Here is a 23,264-nt window from a genome sequence, read left to right as displayed (position 1 = left end):
ATGGCTCATACCTGTAATCCCAGCTACTTTACTTGACAGGTTGAGACAGGAGAATCCCTTGAACCTGGGAGGCAGAGGTTGCAGTGAGCCGAGACTGGGCCACTGCCTTCCAGCCTGGACAATGAAAGCAAAACTCCATCCCCCCCCAAAAAAAAAATTGTCAGTCACAAGAAGCTCACTACATCTGTTAGTCGTTATAAAATCCATCCTTATACTATAATCTAGCTTTGTACATATCTTTCTTGTATCTCTTCATTATGCCTTTTAGATCTACACAGTACCATGCAAATGTTATTATTTCTGGTCTCAAATTACAAGGAAAATACTATATGGAATTCTGAAAAAACAAAAGGCAATTTATCTAAACTCTTTTAATAATATTATTTCGGTGACTGTACTATAATAACTAAACATACATATGACATTTTTTCAATGGATATATTGGTTGAGGAAAACATCTGGTTATATTTTTCATCTTATACTAGTACTCTAAGCTCAAATATGCCTCTTTATTCCTGAAAAAATGTGTAATTTTAGATTTATTGACATGAGCTTAACAAAAGTTATTTTCCAAAGCAGTGTAATAAACAAAAAGAAAGAAACTAACAAAAAAAGTCTTAAGAAATAGCTAGTAAAATGAATGATGACACTAATTAGAACAGAAGTATGAAAAAAGTTTTCTTTTCCTCCTGGCTCATTTGAAAAAATTAAAAAATACATATAATGAACAGGTACAGATTGTAATAATCAACAGTGAAGGATTTTCTTACTTATATTCTTGTTTTATATTATGTTGACTTGCAAATGCTAATCAACTTTAGCATTATTGGCTTATAATAACATCCATATTTTTTTGGTTGCAAAAGCTTACAAAAAGAACTGCATATGAAAAAAATAATGATTTCATAGTGTGACAGATTCTAAATTTAGTAATTAAAGTAATTTAAAAGAAAGTACAAGACAGGCGTGGTGGCCAATCTAACCAACATGGTGAAACCCTGTCTCTATGAAAAATACAAAAATGACCCAAGCATGGTGGCACTTGCCTGTAATCCCATCTACACAGGAAGCTAAGGCAAGAGACCTGCTTGAACCTGGGAGGTGGAGGTTGCAGTGAGCCGAGATCACGCCACTGCACTCTAGTGAGGGTGACAGGGCAAGACTCCAACTCAAAAACAAAAACAAAACAAAACAACAAAAAAAGAAAGTACAATTTATTCTATTTTAAATGGTCATCTTGGACAAGTTACCTAATCTCCATGTGCCATTGTTGTTCGACCTGTAACTTGGGGATAATAACATAGAATCCTGTTGCAAAGATTAAATGAATAAACGTTTGCAAAGCTTAGAATATGGCATGGCACCTAATATGAACTATGTAAGTGATACTGAATAAACAAATTATTATTTTAAAGAATAGATTTAAACAATAGATTACAACCCAAATTCAACACATAATTTTTCTTACAACGTAAAATTTCATCCTATATACAAAAGATTTAAAAAAGAAAATGATAGAAATACCTGTCCTCAAAAAATACCTGTCTTTAGTATCTGGTGAGAGACAGTGAAGAATATAGGCTATTGTAATTCTGCCTAATAAGTACTATAATAGAGGTGTTCAAATATTATAGAAACACACAGGAATCAATCTGTCTACAAGTACTTAGATTTTTCTATTAATCAGGGGAACCCTTTTAACTCAAAGAATTAAAAATATTAATGAATGTTTATTTTAGATACCCCTATAAAGCAAAGAAGGAAGATATGCTACTTCACATTTTACAACAGGCATTCCTAGACTTTTGCTCATCAGATTTTTACTGTGTTGTTAACGTTTGTTTCACAGTTAAGACAATTAGCAGGCAGCAAAACATAGAGCTTTTTCAGGGCTGGCAGTCAGGTTTCTATACTTCAAATTTTCAGATTTTTCTTTTCAATACTGATGGCAAAATTACTGTTTGAATTCACTGTAATATTTTCAATATTAATTGTTCAAAGCTAAATATGTTAATATTACAATATTAACAGTAAATATGCTTTAATAAAATCTAATTTTTTTAAATTAGATAATGTTGGACAACTATCATGGTTAGTTCTACCTTCTAAATAAAAGAAAATGTGTTTTACCTCAAAAGTAAATAAAAACCAATTCTCATGTATTTTTGAGTAGCTACTAGTTATTGTTATTCTAAATAAAGTAGAAGATAAAAGACAAACCAGGAAACATTTGTTGTAAAAGGATTTAATCTACTAGGTGAAAAAAAGATAATACTTCCTTTTAAAAATGGGCAAATAATCACATATTCTGAGTAGACAAATTTGAGGAACTATCTAAAAGCATAAATGTCATACAACATTATGTATTCTTACAGATCCAAATCCTTATTCTTATGCCCAACTTTCTCATGCAAGAGATATTATATCTGTTGCTTTTTATTATGTTTCTTCTTGGTGCCAAGAATTATTTTATCTGCTTTACTTTGAAAATTGAATACTTTTAAAATGACCTTACAAAACAGATGCTATTGTTTTTATTAGATATGAGTATACCTCATTTCAATAACAATAATACCTGCCCCATGTTCCATGTCATCTAGCTGCTAAATAGAGACGAGATGTTGCAAATGTCAAAGCTTTTGCTTTTTCTGCTAGTCAGTCGCCCCTTGAAGGAGAAAAGTAGGAAATCGATATTGGGTTATATAGCACTTATTTATAGTATTATTAGAAGACATATGCTAAAACCTAAATTACAGACTATATTCAAGCAAAATGTTTTATGTGCTTGAAAATAAGTTTTTCCATGGGATGATGTTAGCAGGGAGAGATGAAAGTTGGCAACATGCCTTTTCTGCATACATAAGAGCCACTTTCACAACAATGGTGATGCACCTACAATCTTTTTCAGTGATCTGATAAATCTGCATTTATAGTACACTCTAAAGAGCACAGTGATAACTGTACTGCACTGGTGAGCTGAGACACCTCGGTCATCTTATCAGGTTGTCCCAACTTATCTGAATAATAGCATTTGTGTGCTCAATGTACAAAGAAGGATTGTCAAACTAGATGCAAATGTTACAATAGGATTTCTTGCCTTGACAGGGTAACTGCACAAGGGACCAAATACGACTCATGAAGGAGCAATAAACAGCAGAGAGATAAAATAACAACACTGTCAATCAAGGGCAGCAGTTTCTCTAGGGATTTTTAAACATTTTATTTTTTGTATTAAAATCCACTGGTTCTTGATGTTTGGAAAACTTCTTTAGTATATATATATATATATATATATACACACTAAATAATGAGCTCCTATCTGTCCTAAAGGTTGAATAGAGATCATAAAAATACAGAACTTTGTGGCAATCAGTCCTTTCACAAGGTACCAGTGACATACTTGACAAAACATCTAGCCTGCTGCCTTTCCATCAGGACTTTTTCCTCCACACCCAGGGCCTGGCAGTCAGAAAGGTAAATGCCCCCGCTGACCCTCTAAGCTCTGTCCACCACTACCAGTGATCGACTGTACCTCTGCAGCCCATGGGCTGTGGATTATCGGTTGTACACTCAGATATAAGGACCCAGGGCCATTTGAGCAGTGAATTCTGGACATAGGGAGTGGTGAAGGCATAGTCTCCTAGTGGGTAGGGGCCGTTGGCTTTCCAGAAACACATCTTATGGAAGGGGGAGCAGCTGGAGAAGGGATGTGACATGGTTCCCCTACATGCAGAGCCTGAAGCAAGATCCTGAGTGCCCAGATCTAAAGGCAATGGTACAAAGGTATAAATTCAGGTTATGCGAGGCCTGAGGTTTATAAAATCTGGAGGGATCTCAAAACACACACAGACACACACAGACACACACACACACACACACACACACACACACACACACACGAAAATAAGGAAAAATTTCCAGGATCACTTCTAGGGCCTTATTTGGGGCCCAGTGTAAGGCTGACCCCTGAAGATTAAGCTTCCTCAGTGGTACGGTCAATGTATTCCTGCTACCAGAGTGAAAGGTGAGAGGAGTAGTACTCGGCCAGAGCAGCTTTAAGGAGATTTAATCGGCTTTAGGAACTAGCAAATGGGCCCACTAGTGATCTTTTCAAAAGTCTCCTTCTGGGCCAGTATTCTGTATTTCCCTAGTCACGGATGCATGAGAGTCCTTTGCTTCTCTTTATGGGGTCTCCTCATCCTCCAGAAATGCACAAAAACACTGCAGCCTCCCTGACCAGCTCTAGAATCCTAGATGGTGCTGCTGTCACAGTTGGCTAGCCATTTTTCATCCTTTGGGTTTTCTGGCCAGTCTGCTTAAGTTTCTCAGGCATAAATCTACATCTGTTCCTTGTGATTCCAACTGCAGGGAACACATGTGAAGCACTGAATGATTCTTCTGAAAATCCTCTATAGACTTGAGGTTAGAAAGTTTCTCCTCCCAACCCTAACTTTCTCCAAAAGCTGAGGAAGAGACCCACATTTAGGCACCAGTTTTTTACCACGGAAATTGTATCTCCTCACTGATACCCTCCAATAGCTGTTTCCACCCTTGAATTGACCAAAATCATGAAACACTTGCTGTTTCTTTGAATGCCCACATGAGGAAGAAGGCTATTTCCTTATAGTATTTTCCTGATATTTATCCTATCCATGCCTCAGTATCAAATTTTTTTAAATGGAAGAATATTAAGGCACCATGTAATGGAGGGTAAATGAAGGAAAATTGTTAGCAAAGAATCTTAAGAATTTACATAAGAACCTAAGTGGAATTTACTTATATTTTAGGCAATTTCAGTGAGAATCAGTGACAATGATTCAGAAAGAAATTTTATGTAAAGTGCATTTATATATGTCTGTATACATATATATAAATGCACTTCACATAAAATTCCTTTGTACACATATATAAAGTGTATATATATATATGTGTGTGTGTGTGTGTGTGTGTGCATGTTATACTTATAGTTCAATTGATATAACACTCAACATAAATTAAGAATATCAAGACTCGCCATTCATTAAACTATTACTACTTCAGGATAACATGTTAGGATTTTCACAATATTATGTATTTATCATTATTACATTTAGCAATAAAGAAGATAATTTCTTATTTTCATCCTTATTGCAAATACTTAGCAAGGTACTGCAAGTTATTAGTTTAATAACTATATTAAACTTGTCAAGATTCATAAATATATTGGCACAGTTTTCTTTTCACATTTCCCCATCTACAATGTTAGCACCCTTGTCCAAGCTACTATCAGCAGTCACCTAAATGTTCTCATTGTAGTCACTCAATTTGTCCTCCATTTAGTAATGTGCTGATATTTATTTAACTAGCTCTCCAGAGGAGGAGGAAAGTCCTCATGTGTAGAATCTGCCGATGCTATGATGTAAATACAACCACTTTGGCTGATTTCAAACTTTCAATATGAAATCACTGAATCTAGAGCTGGGGAGAAGTGCAAACAAATAGGCTGTCCTAAGCTGGCTCCATTTCCCCACTGCCCCAAACACACCTAATTCGTTCTCTATAACAAATGAAAAGAAAGTTCTCAAAACGCAAATCTGACCATGTTGCTTGGCCCTGCTAACATGTTTTGGCTTCCTTTTCCTCCCACAAACCTTCTTCAACTTCTCCACACTCCCAACCATCACAGAATACTTAAAGAAGCTGGAAGATTATTTTGTTTATTTTTCAGTTAGTTAACTAATATCCTGTAAATGTTAGCCCAAGAGTCACTTCCTCAGGGACGTTTCACCTGCTATGTTAAAATCTCCTACTACTAGTCGTTATAATGAGATACACATCTACATTATAGCCACAGTCACAGCTACAATTTGCATTTCTCATTAATATTAACAATTAATGTTTGCTTCCAGGACTACACTCTACGTTTCACAAAGAACAGCACCTGCTTTTCAATGTGAAATCCCTAGCACTATGCACACTGCCAAGAATAAAGCAGGCACTCAAGAATTACATGTTTTTGAATGAATTAACAAATCAGTATCTGCCTAAAAGCATAAATATGTTCCCCTGAAGATTCTTAAGGAAAATTGGAGATAAGCTTATAATATTTTTCTTTGATGTGTCCCCAATATAAATACAGAATTTGTGTAACAACTTTAGAGAGACTAAAGAGATGACCTTTGAGGGAGTACTTAACTGTTCCATATCTAACTTAAGACTATTCATTCAAATAAATGAAAAAGAGCCAATAGAACTTTAACCTTGTGTGTTAAGTACCCTCTAAGAATTAAATAGGCTTTAGACATTCCTTAAAAATAAGACTTTTGTACTAAATGATAGTATCTGTGACCTTTCAGAAGGAGCTTATTGTACGTTCTTCATGACAAGAAACTGAAACACTACAAAGAGGTCTTGAAAGTTGGAGTATTTAAGTAATGCTTTAACTATGCAAGGGTGAACAATCAAATCTCTTCCTAACACAAGATTTATTTATATAAAGTAATAAAAAAAAACGTGGAAGTGGACAAAGAAGTAATAGAATAATTTTTTCTTTTGCCTCCGCATTTCTAACCTTACAATGGCCATAAAAATCCCTTCATTTCAGACATTGAGCTATGGTATGTACAGAATATTTGCATTTCAACAAGCATGCTTCTAGCAAAGTATTAATACAAAATATAATGCAAAGCCAATCATGGTTATTCTTTCATTGTCTTCAGAGTTTGAGTTTCATGTACATGTTATAAAATGCTCATTTACATAGAACTGACTTGAGAAATGCAGTTTTGAGCAACATGCTGAGTGTAGCTGGATAATTGGGGATACTTATAACAGTTGGATTTTTATGAATTTGTAATTCCCCCCTGTACGTCCATGTGTGTCCATTATTTAGCTCCCAATTATAAGTATGGATATGTGGTATTTGATTTTCTGAGTTACTTCACTTAGGATAATGACCTCCAGCTCCATCCATGTTGCTGAAAGAACGTGATTCCACTCTTTTTTATATGTACCACATTTTTTTAATCCAACTATCTGTTGATGGGCACTTAGGTTGATTCCACGACTTGGCTGTTGTAAACAGTCACACTCAAAGCTTTGAACCCAGCATTCTATTCTTATGATTAAAGATTTGAAAATTGTACACTCTTTTTGGATTACATAGACTATTCTATTTTCCAGCCAGTTTATCCTTTCCACAGTATTCTTAGTTACATATCAAACTAAACTCAGAAGTGAAGTAGAATCCCCACCTTTGTTTCCCTGAATTAAGATGAATTTTAGGTATTGCAACAAGTAGGTAGAAAGCTCTGGTCCTCTTCTGCTGTAATGTGCAATGTAGCTTTCTTTCTTAAAAGATTTAGGTACTTTCTCCCTATCACTTCCTCTGCTGAAAAATGTATACTTCATTTTTAGTAGAAATTTCTAATTCTTATTTCTCCTTATGAAATGTCTAAAAACTAATAAATACTTGAGAATATTTAATAACAAATTGTCAAAATTAAAATATTTTTCATTAGAATATAACTAAAAGTTGGTTAGATAATACAAATATCCCAATCATAAAATGTTTCTTACCTTCTGAAATGATGTAGTTATATATTACATATTCTCTTATGTACAGTCTTACATATTCTGAGATGACTATTCCAGTTATTCTTAGTAACACATCTACTGGGTTCTGAATTAGATGACTCTGTGAATCCTATATTTCAAAGACTCAATGATTTAAGAATTTATATGTGAATGCCAAAAATTCAAAAAGATTTACTTAAAGAAGTAATGCCATCCTAAATTAAAAGGAAATATTAGTTGCCCAAAGACAATGTCTCAACTTTTTTTTTTTTTTCTTCCAGGAGGAGTTTTGCTCTTGTTGCCCAGACACCCAGACTGGAGTACAGTGGCACAGTCTCAGTTCACTACAGCCTCTGCCTCCCAGGTCCAAGCCATTCTCCTGCCTCAGCTTCCCAAGTAGCTGGAATTACAGATGCCTGCCACCATGCATGGCTAATTTTTTTGTATTTTTAGGAGAGATGGGGTTTCACCATGTTTGCCAGGCTGACAAGTTCGAGGTCTCGAACTCCTGACCTCAAGTGATCCTCCCACTTTGGCCTCCCAAAGTGCTGGGATTACAGGTATGAGTCACCGCACCCGGCCCTATCTACTATGTTTTTTATGATGGGAAATCCAAAATACACAAAACTAATATCTTACAGGGCTTTAGTAACTCCATTTATAAAAAGCTGGTGTGGTTATTTGACAAATATATTTGTTGTAAAAAAAATTACAAAATTTAGATGTTCTTGCATCCCTATTATGTTTCAGGCATTGCATTATGAGGTAAAGTATCTCCCACATTAAAAAGAAACACACCAACTAAGGTTAAGAAGTTTTATTTATTTATTATTTCTTTTAGAGACAGAGTCTGGCTTTGTTGCCCAGGCTGGAGTAAGGCAGTGGCACAGTCACAGCTCTCTGCAGCCTCAAACTCCTGGGCTCAAGTGGTCCTTCTGCCTCAGCATTGTGAGTATCTGGGACTACAGGTGCAAGCCACAGTGCCCAGGGGTTAAGAAAATTGGGGGAAAAAAAAAAGAATTTGCCCAAGGCCTGGATTCCTAACCACTGAGTTATACTGCCTCTCAATAGCACAGCCAGAAGAAATAACAAAATAGAATTAAATAAGTAAAAAATCATTTAAAATAAAAGATAAAGATACATACATATTTTATTTTAGTATTTCAATGTTTATAGAATTCTGACTTTTAAAATTAATGGTGATAATATTATTACCTGTATTGAACATTCATTATTTTGACACCTCATCTATCTCTGCCTTCTTTTATCAATATCAACAACATCTCAATTGTGGAATCACCTTTCCCCTCTCAATTTCATTCTCATGAAACATCAACTAATTACTCAATCTCCATTAAATAGTTTTGGATATAGCAATTGTTTCAAAATCGCTGTGTCAAACAAGCTAAGCTAGTCAAAGCCAATCCAACGACACTCAAATCTGGTTTGTTTTTTTGTTTTGTTTTGTTTTGATTAAAGGGAATGAGAAATTATCTGCTTTCACTGGATTTGTAGAGTAAATGAAAATCAATCCCAGTTGCTGCTGAAGGCAGCTATATCACCACTAGAGGAACCTCCCAGAAAGTGGAAACCCCAGATAAAAGAGAAAGATCCTTGATGTTATCATTTGAGAACCAAAACTGTACTGAACAAACTGCTACCTTTGTACTTTTTAAATTGCATGAGCCAATAACCACCACCACTCTTGAGTCTTTTGGCTGAAACTAGTTAGCATTTGGCTTCTCTCACTGGCAAATGAGAATTTTGAGTTAATCACTCTTTGCATTAATACTGTGTTCTTGTCATATATTAACACTTGTCTTTTAATTCTCAAAATAATAGTTTGAGGTATATAGGACATAAACAATTTCCATTTGATAGATGGCATCATTAAGATCACAAATGAAGATATATTTTAGGAAAAATTAAAATGTGGGATATATACACCTTCCAAGTCAGCTGAAATAATAAAATATAATGAAGAAATTAATCAAGTAATTGATAACTGATTGAATATGAGATGTGAGGAAGAAAATGTACCAAGATTTTAAGAAAAGTAAAATGATGATAGTTTTATTTAAATATGGAACAACTTGAAAAGTTAAAAAGAATTTAGAAGAGATTATTAATCTGGCTTCAGACATATATTTATTACAGGTTAAATATCCCAAACTCTAAAATCCACAATCCAAATGTTCCAAAATCTGAAACTTTTTGTGTGTTAACTTGACGATCAAGGAAATGCTTGTTGTTTCATTTCAAATTTCAGATTTTGGGATTTGGGATGCTCAAATTCTGAAATCTAAAACACTTCTGGTCCTAAGCATTTTGGATAAGGGATATTTATCCTGCATGACAACTGAGTAGGATGCCTAGTTAGACAAGTGTGATCAACAACTTTATTAGATTTGCATTCAGAAGAGCCTTCCTGAAAAGAATAGATAACCAAATGTCACCCATAATGTTGATAGCTGAAGCTATGAAAGGGGCAACATAACTAGAACTGCATGGATTATTAGATTTCAGGTCCCTTCTCAGTATCATTTCACATAATACTAACAATGAGGGTGCTGATATCACCCTAATTAACAAGCAAGGAAAGGGGTGTGTGTGTGTGTGTGTGTGTGTGTGTGTGTGCACGTGTGTGTGTGTGTTTTGCAGGAAAACACATTTGAGCTTTCTAAATAATTCAATTGGCAAACGTGATGCAATTTTCTATTAGACAAAAATGGCTTTTGGAATTTAAAAACTAAGACCATATGAAGAGCAGTTAAATTATTTCACTTTGGGATTGTATTAAAACTAAATTACAATCATTATTTTCTAAATTGGTCAGTGTTTCTTCCCTCCATAATGAGAATATTAATAGTGAATATCTTCATGCAATCAATATATTGCTCTATTCACAAACAGTATCAAACACAATTATGCTTTAAGAGCTTATTACTCAGTAGAAAGACATACAAGAAGCAAGTTAAGTATAATACAGTGTAATCCAATGGAAGAAAATAGTAGGTATATCAAGATATCTTCTGCCTCACTCCTATGACAGTCAGCCTAAAATCCTTGGCAGCATCTTATATCACCTAATCGCTAAGCTGAAACCTTAAAGGAGGCATGTTTTTTCTGGTCATGTATTTAATGTAGAAGTATAAATAATCCCCATTTAGTTAGTATTTGATGTCCACATAAGCTTAGTTTTATCATCATAAACTTAAAAGTCTCTTTGGTCATTATAAGAGTACAAGTTTATCATTTATGTAATAGAAGATTAAATTTACATTTAAATGAAAGCTTGAACTGTTTAAATGGAAAAATATAAAAACACTAAACAGTATAAATTTGTTCTAACTTAATAAAAAATATTTTAAAATAATAACTTACATTCCTTATAAAAATGCAAACCAACTTTAAAATAAAAACTTTATAGTAAAAATTGATTTCATTGTATATCATCAAAGCCTACAGCTGTATAGTAAGCAATCCAAGAAAGGGTATTCACAATCCCAGAGTAGGGAAATAAAGTACATCAGCCTACTTGCCCATGTCCTTAAGATAAGGTAACAAAATGAAACTTCAATGGCACATGGTTCAAACACATGAAGTTAGAAGACACAGAAGTTATTCATTGAGATAATATGGAATAAATTATTTTTTAATGTACAAATTTTATTTGTTCTTTCTTTATACTAATATTAACACATTTATTATGAATCACATTTTCTGATCAGTTATCTAATTGATTTTATAAGACCTTGAAAAATTAAATGAACAACTCACTGTTTGGAAGGCTCAGGAAATTTTGGTTCTTCTCTTTTCTTCATTTCCATTGTTGGTTCCATAGGAGCAAGAACTACAGCAGCACATGAGACGACAGAGTGATATGAATCCTCCCGGCAAACTGTTCAAAAAACCAAAGTCTTGTAAACGTCAAAATATTTATCAACTATTCTCACTTCTTTTTCTCCTTTCTATATTTACTCTAATAAAAGGTCTAATTCTACCAAAATATTAATTATTAAATTATCTTTAAATAGTTTTTACTCTAAGTCTTTTCACTCACTAGTTATATAACCTTGGGTAATTTTTCTTTTTTAAAGCCCGGGGTGGAAAAGATATTGCCAACAATATCTAAAAACGCTTTTCATCAAAGAATGAAAAGTGCAAAAGGTATACATATACAGTTAAATGAACCCTTTCTGAGGGTTATAGAGTAGTGGATATTTATGTGATCACTATGTTTTGACAAAAGATATTCTGCAAAACCAACATCCACACTTAAAAAGTAAAACAGAATCTTGTATCGCAATGGCCATAGTATAAACTACTTTGTAGAGCAATTTGGTTAACATATGAGTTTAGAGAATAATATAAACATTACTAACTGAGGAAAAACATTGCATTTGCCGTTACAATAGACCCTGAATGATGCAGATTAAAAAATAAGTTCACTTTATAAAGACTTCCAAAGTTGTGTGGCTTAACCATTTGCTTTTTGAGAAAAGATCATAAACTTGTATTGGCCTAGAGCATTGTACAAAAGAATATGGACATTAGTAGGAACCAGGGAAACCTGTTTTAAAATCATATTTATTTAACATCTCTGATGTAACATCTTACAAATTCCTATTTAAGACATAGAAAAATTTAACTATTCCTGACACAAATAGTTAAATTTTTGCTAGACTCTGAAAGGAAATTACCATATAAAAATCAATGGAAATAAAGTGAGAATCAAAATTGTTAGCCAACAAAAGCCTCTCTACCTTGTACTTCATTAACAAGGAAACGAATACATTTTTTAAATGTTAGAGATATAAAAGAAATCAATATACAATTTTTATGGAATACTATAATCCACATTTTTTCACATTTGTCAAATTAAGTAGAAATTTCTTTTAAAAAAAAAAAGAAGTAAAGTAAGAGCATTTAATATGGTTTGCTAAACATATCGAATTATATAAAATACGAGAATGCACATTTTTCTCAAGATCTAGAAAGATTGTTTACACACCATAAAAAGTATTTGTGATGAATTCCAAAACTGGCCTTTAAGTAAAATGTAACAAACCCTTAAATTACTAGAAAAACAAAGGTAGAATGTTTTTAAAGCCAAAAGAGTAGAAAAAAGTAACTAAATTATTCATCTAGGCTGTTAGAAAAACAACATTGACAAATTAAGAGAAAAACTTCAGACAAATTCAATAAACAAAAATATATAATCAATAAATAATAAAAAGTACTAGTTTCAAAGGCCAAATTAGTTTGAAAAATTATTAATTCATAAAACAAAATCATCAAGGTTAGAAACAAAAATAGGTATAACTACACAATCTGTATTTAAGCTCTAATTTAAATCTCAAATTTAAGGAGGAATACTACATTCATAGTTACATTACACTAAATATTCAATAACATAGAATATTTTTTAAACAAATAATATACTAAAATAATATAAAAATTAATGGCCCAATTGAAATAATGACATATTTTCAATTAAAACTCAAAAATCAGTAAGTTATTTGGATACTAAATATTAATGTATCAAAACTAATACATGAGTTAAAGTCTAGGTTATTTGACAACACGAGATTTACTTTTCTTAAAAAAATTAAAAACAAAATGTTAAAATATAATCATAAAACCAAGTAGAATACTGACAATGGCCTCAAAACAGTGGAACTTATTGAAATCCCTTCAGGAAAACTATTTTGCTGATTTAATCAAACTAAATCTCATTTCATTTTTGGAATAATTCTCCCCTAGTCCCAAAAAAGCACTTTTACAGAAAGCATTGTAAGTGACTAATGTGGTTGGTTGTTTTAAAATTGTTAGAGACTCATTTCATAGATTTTTCTCAAATTAATATATTTACATATTTGTATGGGTTTTTAATTTTTAATGTAAGTGATTTAATCAGAGTGACAAATTTAGGCACAGCCAAGATTGTAGGAACACTAGTTTGAGACAAGGATAATTTTTGTACTTTCCAAATCACATCACACTCTAATGGTTCACTATTCAAGCTGAACACTAATGACAGGAAAAACTGTACCTTTAAGGAAAAACAGAATGCAACAAAGAGAAACACTCAACTTTTAATTTCTCTATTATCTAATTGTACTTATAAAACTAATTTTAATAATATATAAAAATTTTATGCACTTATAAATTTTACAATGGCAAATTATGGAACAGCAGACAATTATAACATAATGTAACATACAAAACATGAGACAGTGTCAAGCCATTCCATATTCAAATAGATTTGCAGCATCCATGGGTTGAAAAAAATCAATAATACATTTTTCATGATTATTTCCAACCACAGATATAAATAACAGTTTGAGGCAACAATGTAAAAACCTATATGCTAAATTTGCTCTTCGGTGAAAAGAATTTTTGTTGTTAATGTATTGCATGAAGTGCAGAATATTCCATATTAGGCTTCTGTCCTAGAGAATGTCAGAGCAAGGCTAACTGGAAAATAAAAGTCCCCATTTCTTTCTAGACAGATAAGGCCTTTTGGCCAAGATCAGGGTCACAAAACAACTACTGGAACTGTACCTAGTAGAAGTCGGTTGTTAGCAACTATCAGTTAATAAGAAAAGGATGATTCAGGCCTAATAACCAGATGTTTAATTATACAAATAGGGGTTTCAAAATAAAACAATATTTGATAACTACAGAAATTGCTTATCCTAAATCTCGGTTCTAAGGACTAGTCTTACTTCTTTCTAGAGAGTTATAAATATATAAACATCAAAATGAACAAGCCTTCCAGGGACCACTCAGTCAGAAATCTGCGTATCTTAGGGCAGAGTAGAAATCATTTTTAGCTTTAAAATGACGTAGTCTCACCATGTCATGTAACTTTTTATTACACCACAAAAACTATGCTATTACAGAAAATGACTTTCTACTACTGATGTATTCTCTAAAATGTTTCTTTCAGATTCATAATAAACTGAGATGCAAAATCAAAACAGTAAAATTTAAAATTACTCCTTTTCTCCAGTTTAGCTATATCAAAATAACTTTATTTAATTACTGAATCTCTATCATTGTTTTATTTTTAATTCTTAACATCAATGTTAAATCATTAAAAAGCAATATATTGACTTGGTATAGTGTTCATTTTTCCTTGTTCTGTTCCAAATATTCAGGATCCACGTATCAATCATGTAACAACCCACTGGTAAAGCTTAACCTAGCAAAAGAGTCAATTATTTAACAACCATTTAAATAACAAGACAAACACAATTCTGCACTAACTATGCATTTACTCTTACTATATTGTTTGTACCTTTCAGAAAATTTCTAAGGCATAAGTGTTATTACTCTCATTGCACTGTTCACGGTCACACAGCTTGAGTATACAAAAACTAGAATTCTACTTGTCACTAGTCCTCATGCTATTGAGCATACTTTATGCTGATTCTCATTTAAACATATCAAGTGCTCTGAGGTAATAGTGTAACAGTTTATCTTTTTCAATTGTTTGTATTCAATAATATACATACATTTGAATTCTTTATTCTAAGAAAAACTGTGAAACTATCAAGCAGTTTGCTTGTATAACCATATTATTTAAGGCTGTATTTTCTACAACCATATTATTTAAGGCTAACACCATGTGAGATTTTTTTAAGATGTGAAGGAACTGCATAGAAATTGTTAATAACCTAAAGAAAAAACTTCTTAAAAATTACATATCAGAACATATCACAATTTTGACTCATAAAAATACTTTGGGTTCTAAGCTCTGTCCTTCAAAATGACTTACAACAACAGTTTTCCTATCGTTCCACTGGAGAATGAGTGTTTTGCAGTGTTTTCCCACAAGTAAATTACGCATAACAATCTTGCACTTGGATTGTGGTGACAATTAAATGAATTAATGAGTATAAAGTGCTTAGTATAACGTCATGAAAATGGCAAGTGCTTAAAAAATATTAGGATATATTATTTATAACTGTTTTTCTTTAAGAGATGGTGTCTTATTATTTGCCTAAGCTGGAGTTTTGTGGCTATTCACAGGTGCAATCACAATGCACCAATGCACTACCCCTCAAAGTCCTGGGCTCAAGTGAACCTCCTGCCTCAGCCTCCTGAGTAGCTGGGACTACAAGTATATGCCACCATAACTGGTTGATATTTTTTGTTTTTGTTTTTTATATGTCAACTTGGCTAGGTTACAAGCCCCTATTATTCGAACACTAACCCAAGTGTTGCTGTGACAGTATCTTCTCTACATGTAAAGTTCATAGTCTATCAGCTTTAAGTGATATTATTCTAGGTAATCTGGATAAGTCTGAGTCAATCAGTTAAAAAAGGCTTAAAGCAGAGTTGAGACTTCCTGAAGATAGCAATCCCACCCTTGTCAAAGTTCCCTCCTGCTCTTACCTGATAGTCAGCTCTACATATTTTGGACTTGCCTAACCATTTCCCAAAATCACACAAGTTGTTTCCTTGTTATAAAAACCAATACACACACACAAAAAAAACTTCTTTTTATCTTCTTTTACTAGTTCTGTTTCTCTAGCTGATAAGTACACAAGTTAACAATGACATTTTGTTATTAAATACCAGTTTTAGTGAATCTGTAAATATTTCCTTTCAGTGCCTGCCTATACAAAGGTTTCTGATGAAATAATATTAGTCCAGAATTGAAAGAATAATGGAAAAAAAAGAAGCAGATAAGATAGCAGTCACTGCATCATGACTATAAATACCACACATTGAGCAAAAGTAGGCATATATATTCTTCCTTGGTAGCATTAATTGAACTATTCCATATCCAGACACTGTGGTAGGTGCTGAACTTGGGAAGATAAAACAAAAAGCATTTGCCGTGCAATAACATAAAGTATAGTGGGAGATGATACCATTTAGAAAGTGTACTTCATAGAAACCAGCCAAAGTAAATTAACCAGCAGGATCAAAACAGTAGGACTGATGCAGTCTCGTTCACTCCTGTTACTTAGCAGAGTGCCAGGCTCAAAGAAAGCACTCAATAATATTTGGTAAATGAATGAGAGATTGAAGAACAATGAAGTGAGGCATTAGGGAAAAGAAAAGATGCTAGCCAAGCATAGGAAGGAGTGTGCTAAAAGGCAATGAGATATGAGAAAATGTTACATATATTGAGAAATGGAAATAAGTCAATCTGGCTGGGGCCTAGACAAGACACAAGAAATTGAGGAAGACTGAGCTGGGGACATAGGTCATTGGCAATACCTTAAACACCTTCTAAGCAACTTAAAAACAGTATCTGATCCTAAAGTTAATGGGAATTGATATCAATCATTAAACAATGAGCAACATGATCATCTTTATATATTTTTAAAAATAGCATGGGCAACACCTAAGTACAGGAACAAGATTGAGGAGACCACTGACAGCACTATTGAAATAGACACAGTGAGAAATAGTGAGGGCTTCCTGTGATTTGAAGTAGCAGTGTAGTAGACAAGAGCAGACAAGTTGGGTGCAGTGTATTCAGAAATGGTAACAATTCTGTTTCAAATATATAGTCATGGCCTGTATTTAATTATTTTCTTTATTAAGGCGAAATCCAATTCTCAGTACATTACAAAATCAGAAAATAGAGGGATAGTACAGATGGATGAGAAAGAAGAGTCATCAAAAGAAGAAAGTAAAGACCTTCAAATTAATTAGGAGACAATTTAGTTTATAATTTAAATCTAAAAATACTTTGTAAGACAATATTATTTAAGGTTAATATCATCTTGAGATATTTTTAAAGATGTGAAGGAACTGCATAGAAATTGTCAATATCCTAAAGTAAAAACTTCTTTAAAAATAACACAGAAAAACAGATGAAAATAACTATATCCACCTGCCTGTGGAGAGGTGTTATCCTCTGTGTTTCTCCTCCCAGCTGAGAGCTAAACAGATGTCAGGACAATCTGCTTGCAGAAATGAGCTACTATCTTCAGGTCTCCTGAGAGCTGTACTGTAGCTAAATAAACCACCTCTTTGCTGTGTTCATCCTCCATTTGTCCTCATACCTCATTCTTCCTGGATGCAGGACAAGAACTTGGGACCTGCCTAATGGAGGGACTGAAAGAGCTATAACACAAACAGGGTTGAAACTTGTCCCTCCACTCACCACGTTGCAAACATGAGAAGGAGAAAAGAGAAAAGAGAGAAGGAAAGTGCTGCAGTCCTTCTCTCTTTCTCTCTTGTGGTCCAGTATCAAACTATATGCTTGTAAAGAGCATTTATAATTAACAACAAAAAATAGATTTTGATTCCCCTAGGAAGATTTTCATTAAATTTGTTACCTAAACGATACAGAAAAAAAAACTGACATAAATACCACAGGATTTGCCCACATTATGTGTATATGGAATTTATGAATGAAGATTTCAAAGGATTGATATTTAAAATTCTCATTCAGCAGTTTTCCATGGCTTAATACTACTACAGAAGTAGAAAATAATAGAAGAAAAGTGCAATATATATATACTCAATTCACCTAGAGGAAAAAAGCAGTCTGATAAATATGCTGCCTTTCCCAGTTATGTTTCTCATTTCAAACTTAGAAAGAACCCTGGAGCTATCCTTGCAGCAGTTTTGCTATAGCAAGTACATATAAATAAGAACCTGCTCTCCACTTGAAACAATACTTTGTGAATTGTCCAAACATAAAATAAAATCATGGTTGTCATCCATTCTAAGAAAACATGCATGGCAAGGTCTATTTTATTTAAGTAATGCTTAACTTAAAATTGCTATAATCTGATATCCTAGAGTCCAGAACACAATAATCTTTTAAAGGAGAAAAAGAAGGTGATTGATACATTAGAATAAAAGGAATTTGCAAAGCTTCCTCATAAGCAATAGACAATGTCCTCAGGGGAAATGTGGTTTAACTAAAATGCATTTTGCTGTCATTCTTTCTAGAGAAGTATGTCCAAATTATACATTGTTAGGAAACATATTCTACCTGAATTTGTTAAGGAAAAAATAAAAACCACTAAAAAAGTAACTCTATAATCTTTTAAAAGCAATTATTTAAAAGTTATGCAAAATAAAGTATTATTTGTAATTATATGCAAATAAAACTGCTGAATATATTTTTTTCTTTAAATGTTATCATTTGTTACCAAAAAGAAAACTAATTTTCATGTGTGTCAGCTGTTATGATCCATTAATATTGTTTCACCTATCAGCCCAAAGTTGTTTTGACTTGGGTATTTTGTTTGTTGTTTCCTTGTTTTTAATACTGATGCTTATTACAATATAAACCAAGACACAATGCAAGTTTTAATTATAAATCTGCCTGGAATTTATAATCTAATAAAACTAGTCACTTTACATATTTATTCTACGTGACTTAATTAAATAACACAATTTATTCAAAAACTACTATTGAGTCCATACTTAGGCATATTCTTGGCTCTGAAAATCTAATAGCACACAAAACAGACAGAAATCCCTGCCCCTTAAGAGAATTTTGCTATTTGATTTCAACAGTTAGAAACGTAGCAGTTGGACTATTCAAGTTCTGGTAAGAGAATGCATTCTAGTAAATTTCATTTTTCCTCTCCACCCTCCAGAAAGACCACAAGTAAATTTTCTCTCACATATTTGGTGTCTACTTTTTGCATAACTATTTATTTGCACTCTGGTGTCACTATTTAGTTGAATATAATCAACTAATGGATACTTATTAAATAAACACAAAACAAGGACCATTTTTCTAACAGTTAAATCCTTCTGCTGAAAACCAAACTACACAGCAATACAGGGTTGTTAACTCTTGGACAGTTAGTAGTTAAACTTAACTACTAATAATCTACTATTGATGGAAAGCTTTACTAACAATATAAACAGCAGATGAAGACACATTTTGTATGTTAAATGCATTATTACTGTATTCTTACAATATAGTAAGCTAGAGAAAAGAAAATATTATGGAGAAAATCGTAAGGAAGAGAAAATGTATTAAGCTGAAGTAGATCATCATAAAAGTCTTCATCCTCATCATCTTCACATTAAGTAGGCTGAGAAGGAAGAAGAATAGGAGGGGCCTGTGTTGCTGTCTCAAGGATGAATAAAGTGGGCAGGGTGGAAGGGGAAGCAGGAAAGATAGGCACACTCTGCATAAGTTTGGTTGAGGAAAATCTACACACAAGTGGACCCATATAGTTCCAACCCACGTTGTTCAAGGGTCAACTGTATTTATATATTTTCTTAAGAGAACTCCTTTTATTCAAATATAATCTAGCCAATAGTATTTCATGACAAGTCACACTCCATCTCTTCTCCCTCTTTCCCCTACCTCTTCCTTTTCTCTGCTCCTTTCTTGCACTAACTTTTGGGCTGACCAGAATAAAAAGATTAAGGATCAAATTAATTATTAATCTTTGTTGAATAAACCATGTTAGATATATCAGGAAGCTCTCTCAGATTATAAGACATAGCTGATTACTCATTAGTTGTGTAGTACTGACAGTTATTCAATGGGCTTCAGTTTGCAAAATGATGAACAGTCATATAATCTACATAATGCCCATCCTCAGTTTTAAGAAATTAAATAAAGTATTCAATTATCTCCCCAAAACTCAAATTCTTCTGGATTTTATATTTGAATTACAAATCAAAAAGAAATGTGCTAAATGTATAGTTTCAATGGATGATTTAAATAACACAAAGAACTCAAATATACTACAGCAAATGCTTTTATTTTGCTCATCACTTTCTATCATAGAACAGATTCTAAGTTGTCAAAAATACAAATTTTCTTCCCTCTGCCTTTTTCTATCCCACTTGATATCAAGTGTTTGGTGAAAAGTGGGGAGTACAGTTGCATGGGTTAATAGGGCCAAGATATTCAGAGCCATAAATAACAAGACAAGTTGTTGGTATTTCATCGTATAGGACCAATGTTCTCAATTCATAAACAAATGCTAAATTTCCAGAGGAGCTAATCCTGAGTAATATGTGTTGCTAGTTCAATGAATTAAATAAAATGATATAGAAACACATAATCAAGTCAAGATATATAGCAACATTTTGTGCATTCAACCAAATATGACAAGTGACTGTAATAACACAATATTACCATAGGAATATCATGCCATCTGATAGGGAAGAGGAGAAAAAAATCAAACATCATCAACAATAAAAAACTTCCCTTACCTTCTCCTAGGCCTCTCTTCAAAAGGTTAGTTACTTGAAAGGACATTAATTTTTCATACTTTACTAACAGGTATCCAAATTCTGAAGAATGGTATTTTGTGCATTGCAACACTTCCTTTTCTGAAGCCCTACTAGCCTTGCTGGATGGTATGGAAATTATATCTACATTATACATCACTACAATGTCCAGCGGTCATGTACACCTAAATAGACATGAGCAGAATTTAATTCACACCCCACGTTGAATTGAAGACTCTCAGTTCACGAGTATCTTGAAATAATTACTACAATCACAAACCTCCCCTTAAACATTTGTAGAAATACCATTTGCAAAAAGCTATTGATCTCTGCCAAGAGAAAGTATCACTCTTTGAAGAGCTATTTAATATAATTGGTTAATATTTAAATTCTTTGACCTGAGAAATAATATGTTATAGATCCATGAAGTTTTAGATTCTTGGTATGAAAACAATGCACATAGTTCCAATTTCATGAGCTGTGGCATATATTGAGTTATAACATATGTCCTGAAGTTGAAGACCTAACAGTTCCTTCTCCAGCCTTACTCCTTCAAGACAAGGGGCCCAAGTCTTTCTCATGATTTTTCTATGCAAAGTTACATGAATAACTAGTCTGTAACATTTTTTTTTCTTAAAGGATGATGTTTATCTGTGATGATTATTAGTCATGATCAGCTTCATGATGAATAGCAAGTGTCTATAAATATCATTTTGGAACTGATATGTTAGATTCCAATATAATAAATGTCATTCATTCATTGTAAATTATGTTTGTTAAACCTCAGAAATAAGACTTAAAGGGACATGTGTTCCTATTTTCAGTTAAAGGTTGGTTGAGAAATTATAATTGCCCATAATTTTTCACCCTTTTAATAAAGGTATTGTTGGAATACTAATGCACAGAAAACATGAGTTTTTAATATTCAAATTTTGATAAATAGACTATTTCTGCCTGAAATTATTGATGGCAAAATGTGTGACAAGATAAAACATAATGAGATATATTATTATTTTAAAAATTCCTTAATAATACTAATCTGCCATCATACTGTGTGACATCACAGTAACAGCAGCATAGTCATTTACCATGGGAAGTATAAATATTAACAAACAGAAGTCAAACTGCATTCTTAGTATATAATGGATGCTAAAGATGTCAAAGAAAATTTGAAACATGGCATTTTTGACAAGTTGGCAAAAACCAACTATGAATAGTTATGGAACCAACTAAAAATAGCAATGAGAAAAATGACAACTTTGTAAAATTGTTATGGAGGTGGCACAGGGTCAATGCTTCAAATGGGTGTGTGCACTCTAGCTTCCTCCTTATCTTCTTTCTTTGACATATTGAAAAACCAAACCAAACAAAACAAAAACAAAAACAAAGGATGGAAGTAAGACATTATTAAAGCATGAAGAATGCTGTCTCTGGCCATAGTACAACATTGTGTCATGGATTGATCCTGACTTTTAAAGTAACTGTTATTTTACCTCAGTGTGCCAATATAATTTCATGCCACTTCTGAATCTCAAAGGATAAAAGGAAGCAGGAAATTTCATACATTCTAGGGAGTAATGTGATTATTTTCTTCATTAATAACTTTATAGTATTCTTTACCTCATCCCCCTCAAGCCTAGCCAACCAACAGTTGTCCCAAAACACTAATTCACAAATTCTATTCTCTAAATAATATTTAATTATATTACCAGCATGCATACTCTAAAAAGTCACTATAATAAAGTTTAATCTTCCCAAAGATTATGTTTATATATGTCTATATTACTGTATTATGTTTGTATAAACTACATGTATATGTGCACATTCACTATAAAGTACCAATAATCTCCCCTGTTTTCTAAAATTTAAACCTCATGAAGGCAGGGGCTAAAACACCACCTCATATATTTGGCTTTGAATAAGTAATGTTTTTATGAATCACTCTCATTTAATGACTTCAATCTATATTAATGTGTGAAAAATCATATTTTATATGCCTATAATAGAAATGAAGCCAATTAAAAATATGAAATACATTTTATCCGGCTGGGCAAGGTGGCTTACGCCTGTAATCCCAGCACTTTGGGGGGCTGAGGCAGGTGGATCATGAAGCCAAGAGTTGATGATCAGCCCGACCAACACGGTGAAACTCCGCCTCTACTAAAAATACAAAAATTAGCCAGGCGTGATGGCATGTGTCTGTAATCCCAGTTACTCAGAAGGCTGAGGCAGAAGAATCACTTGAACTCAGGAAGCAGAGATTGCAGTGAGCTGAGATTGCACCATTACACTCCAGGCTGGGCAAGCGAGAGAGATTCCGTCTCAATCAATCAATCAATCAATCAATCAATAACACTTTATCATTTAGCAAACAAAAATAATGACACATGTTCTACTCTTATGCAGTAGTCCCCCTTAACCATGGCTTTGCTTTCCACATTTTCAGTTACTCACATTCGACCGCAACCCAAAAATATTAAATGTAAAATTCTAGAAATAAGCAATCCACCAGTTTTAAA

The 23,264-nt window shown here is 33.0% G+C and overlaps 1 protein-coding gene across 3 annotated transcripts in view; it reads right to left on the bottom strand.

Annotated features, from left to right (window-relative positions):
* CCSER1 (coiled-coil serine rich protein 1) overlaps window positions 1–23,264 on the bottom strand; it is a 1,354,615-nt gene that overhangs the window by 1,059,333 nt on the left and 272,018 nt on the right. For all 3 annotated transcript variants that reach the window (XM_039468593.2, XM_074396448.1, XM_039468594.2), the window contains exon 5: window positions 11,335–11,455. In XM_039468593.2, coding sequence (XP_039324527.1) covers window positions 11,335–11,455 — 121 coding nt within the window. The remainder of the gene's footprint in view (window positions 1–11,334; window positions 11,456–23,264) is intronic.

The sequence above is a fragment of the Saimiri boliviensis genome, chromosome 3 (assembly GCF_048565385.1).
Source record: "Saimiri boliviensis isolate mSaiBol1 chromosome 3, mSaiBol1.pri, whole genome shotgun sequence".
NCBI lineage: Eukaryota > Metazoa > Chordata > Mammalia > Primates > Cebidae > Saimiri > Saimiri boliviensis.
The sequence above is the reverse complement of the archived record's forward strand: the minus strand, read 5'-3'. Positions and strand labels throughout refer to the sequence as shown.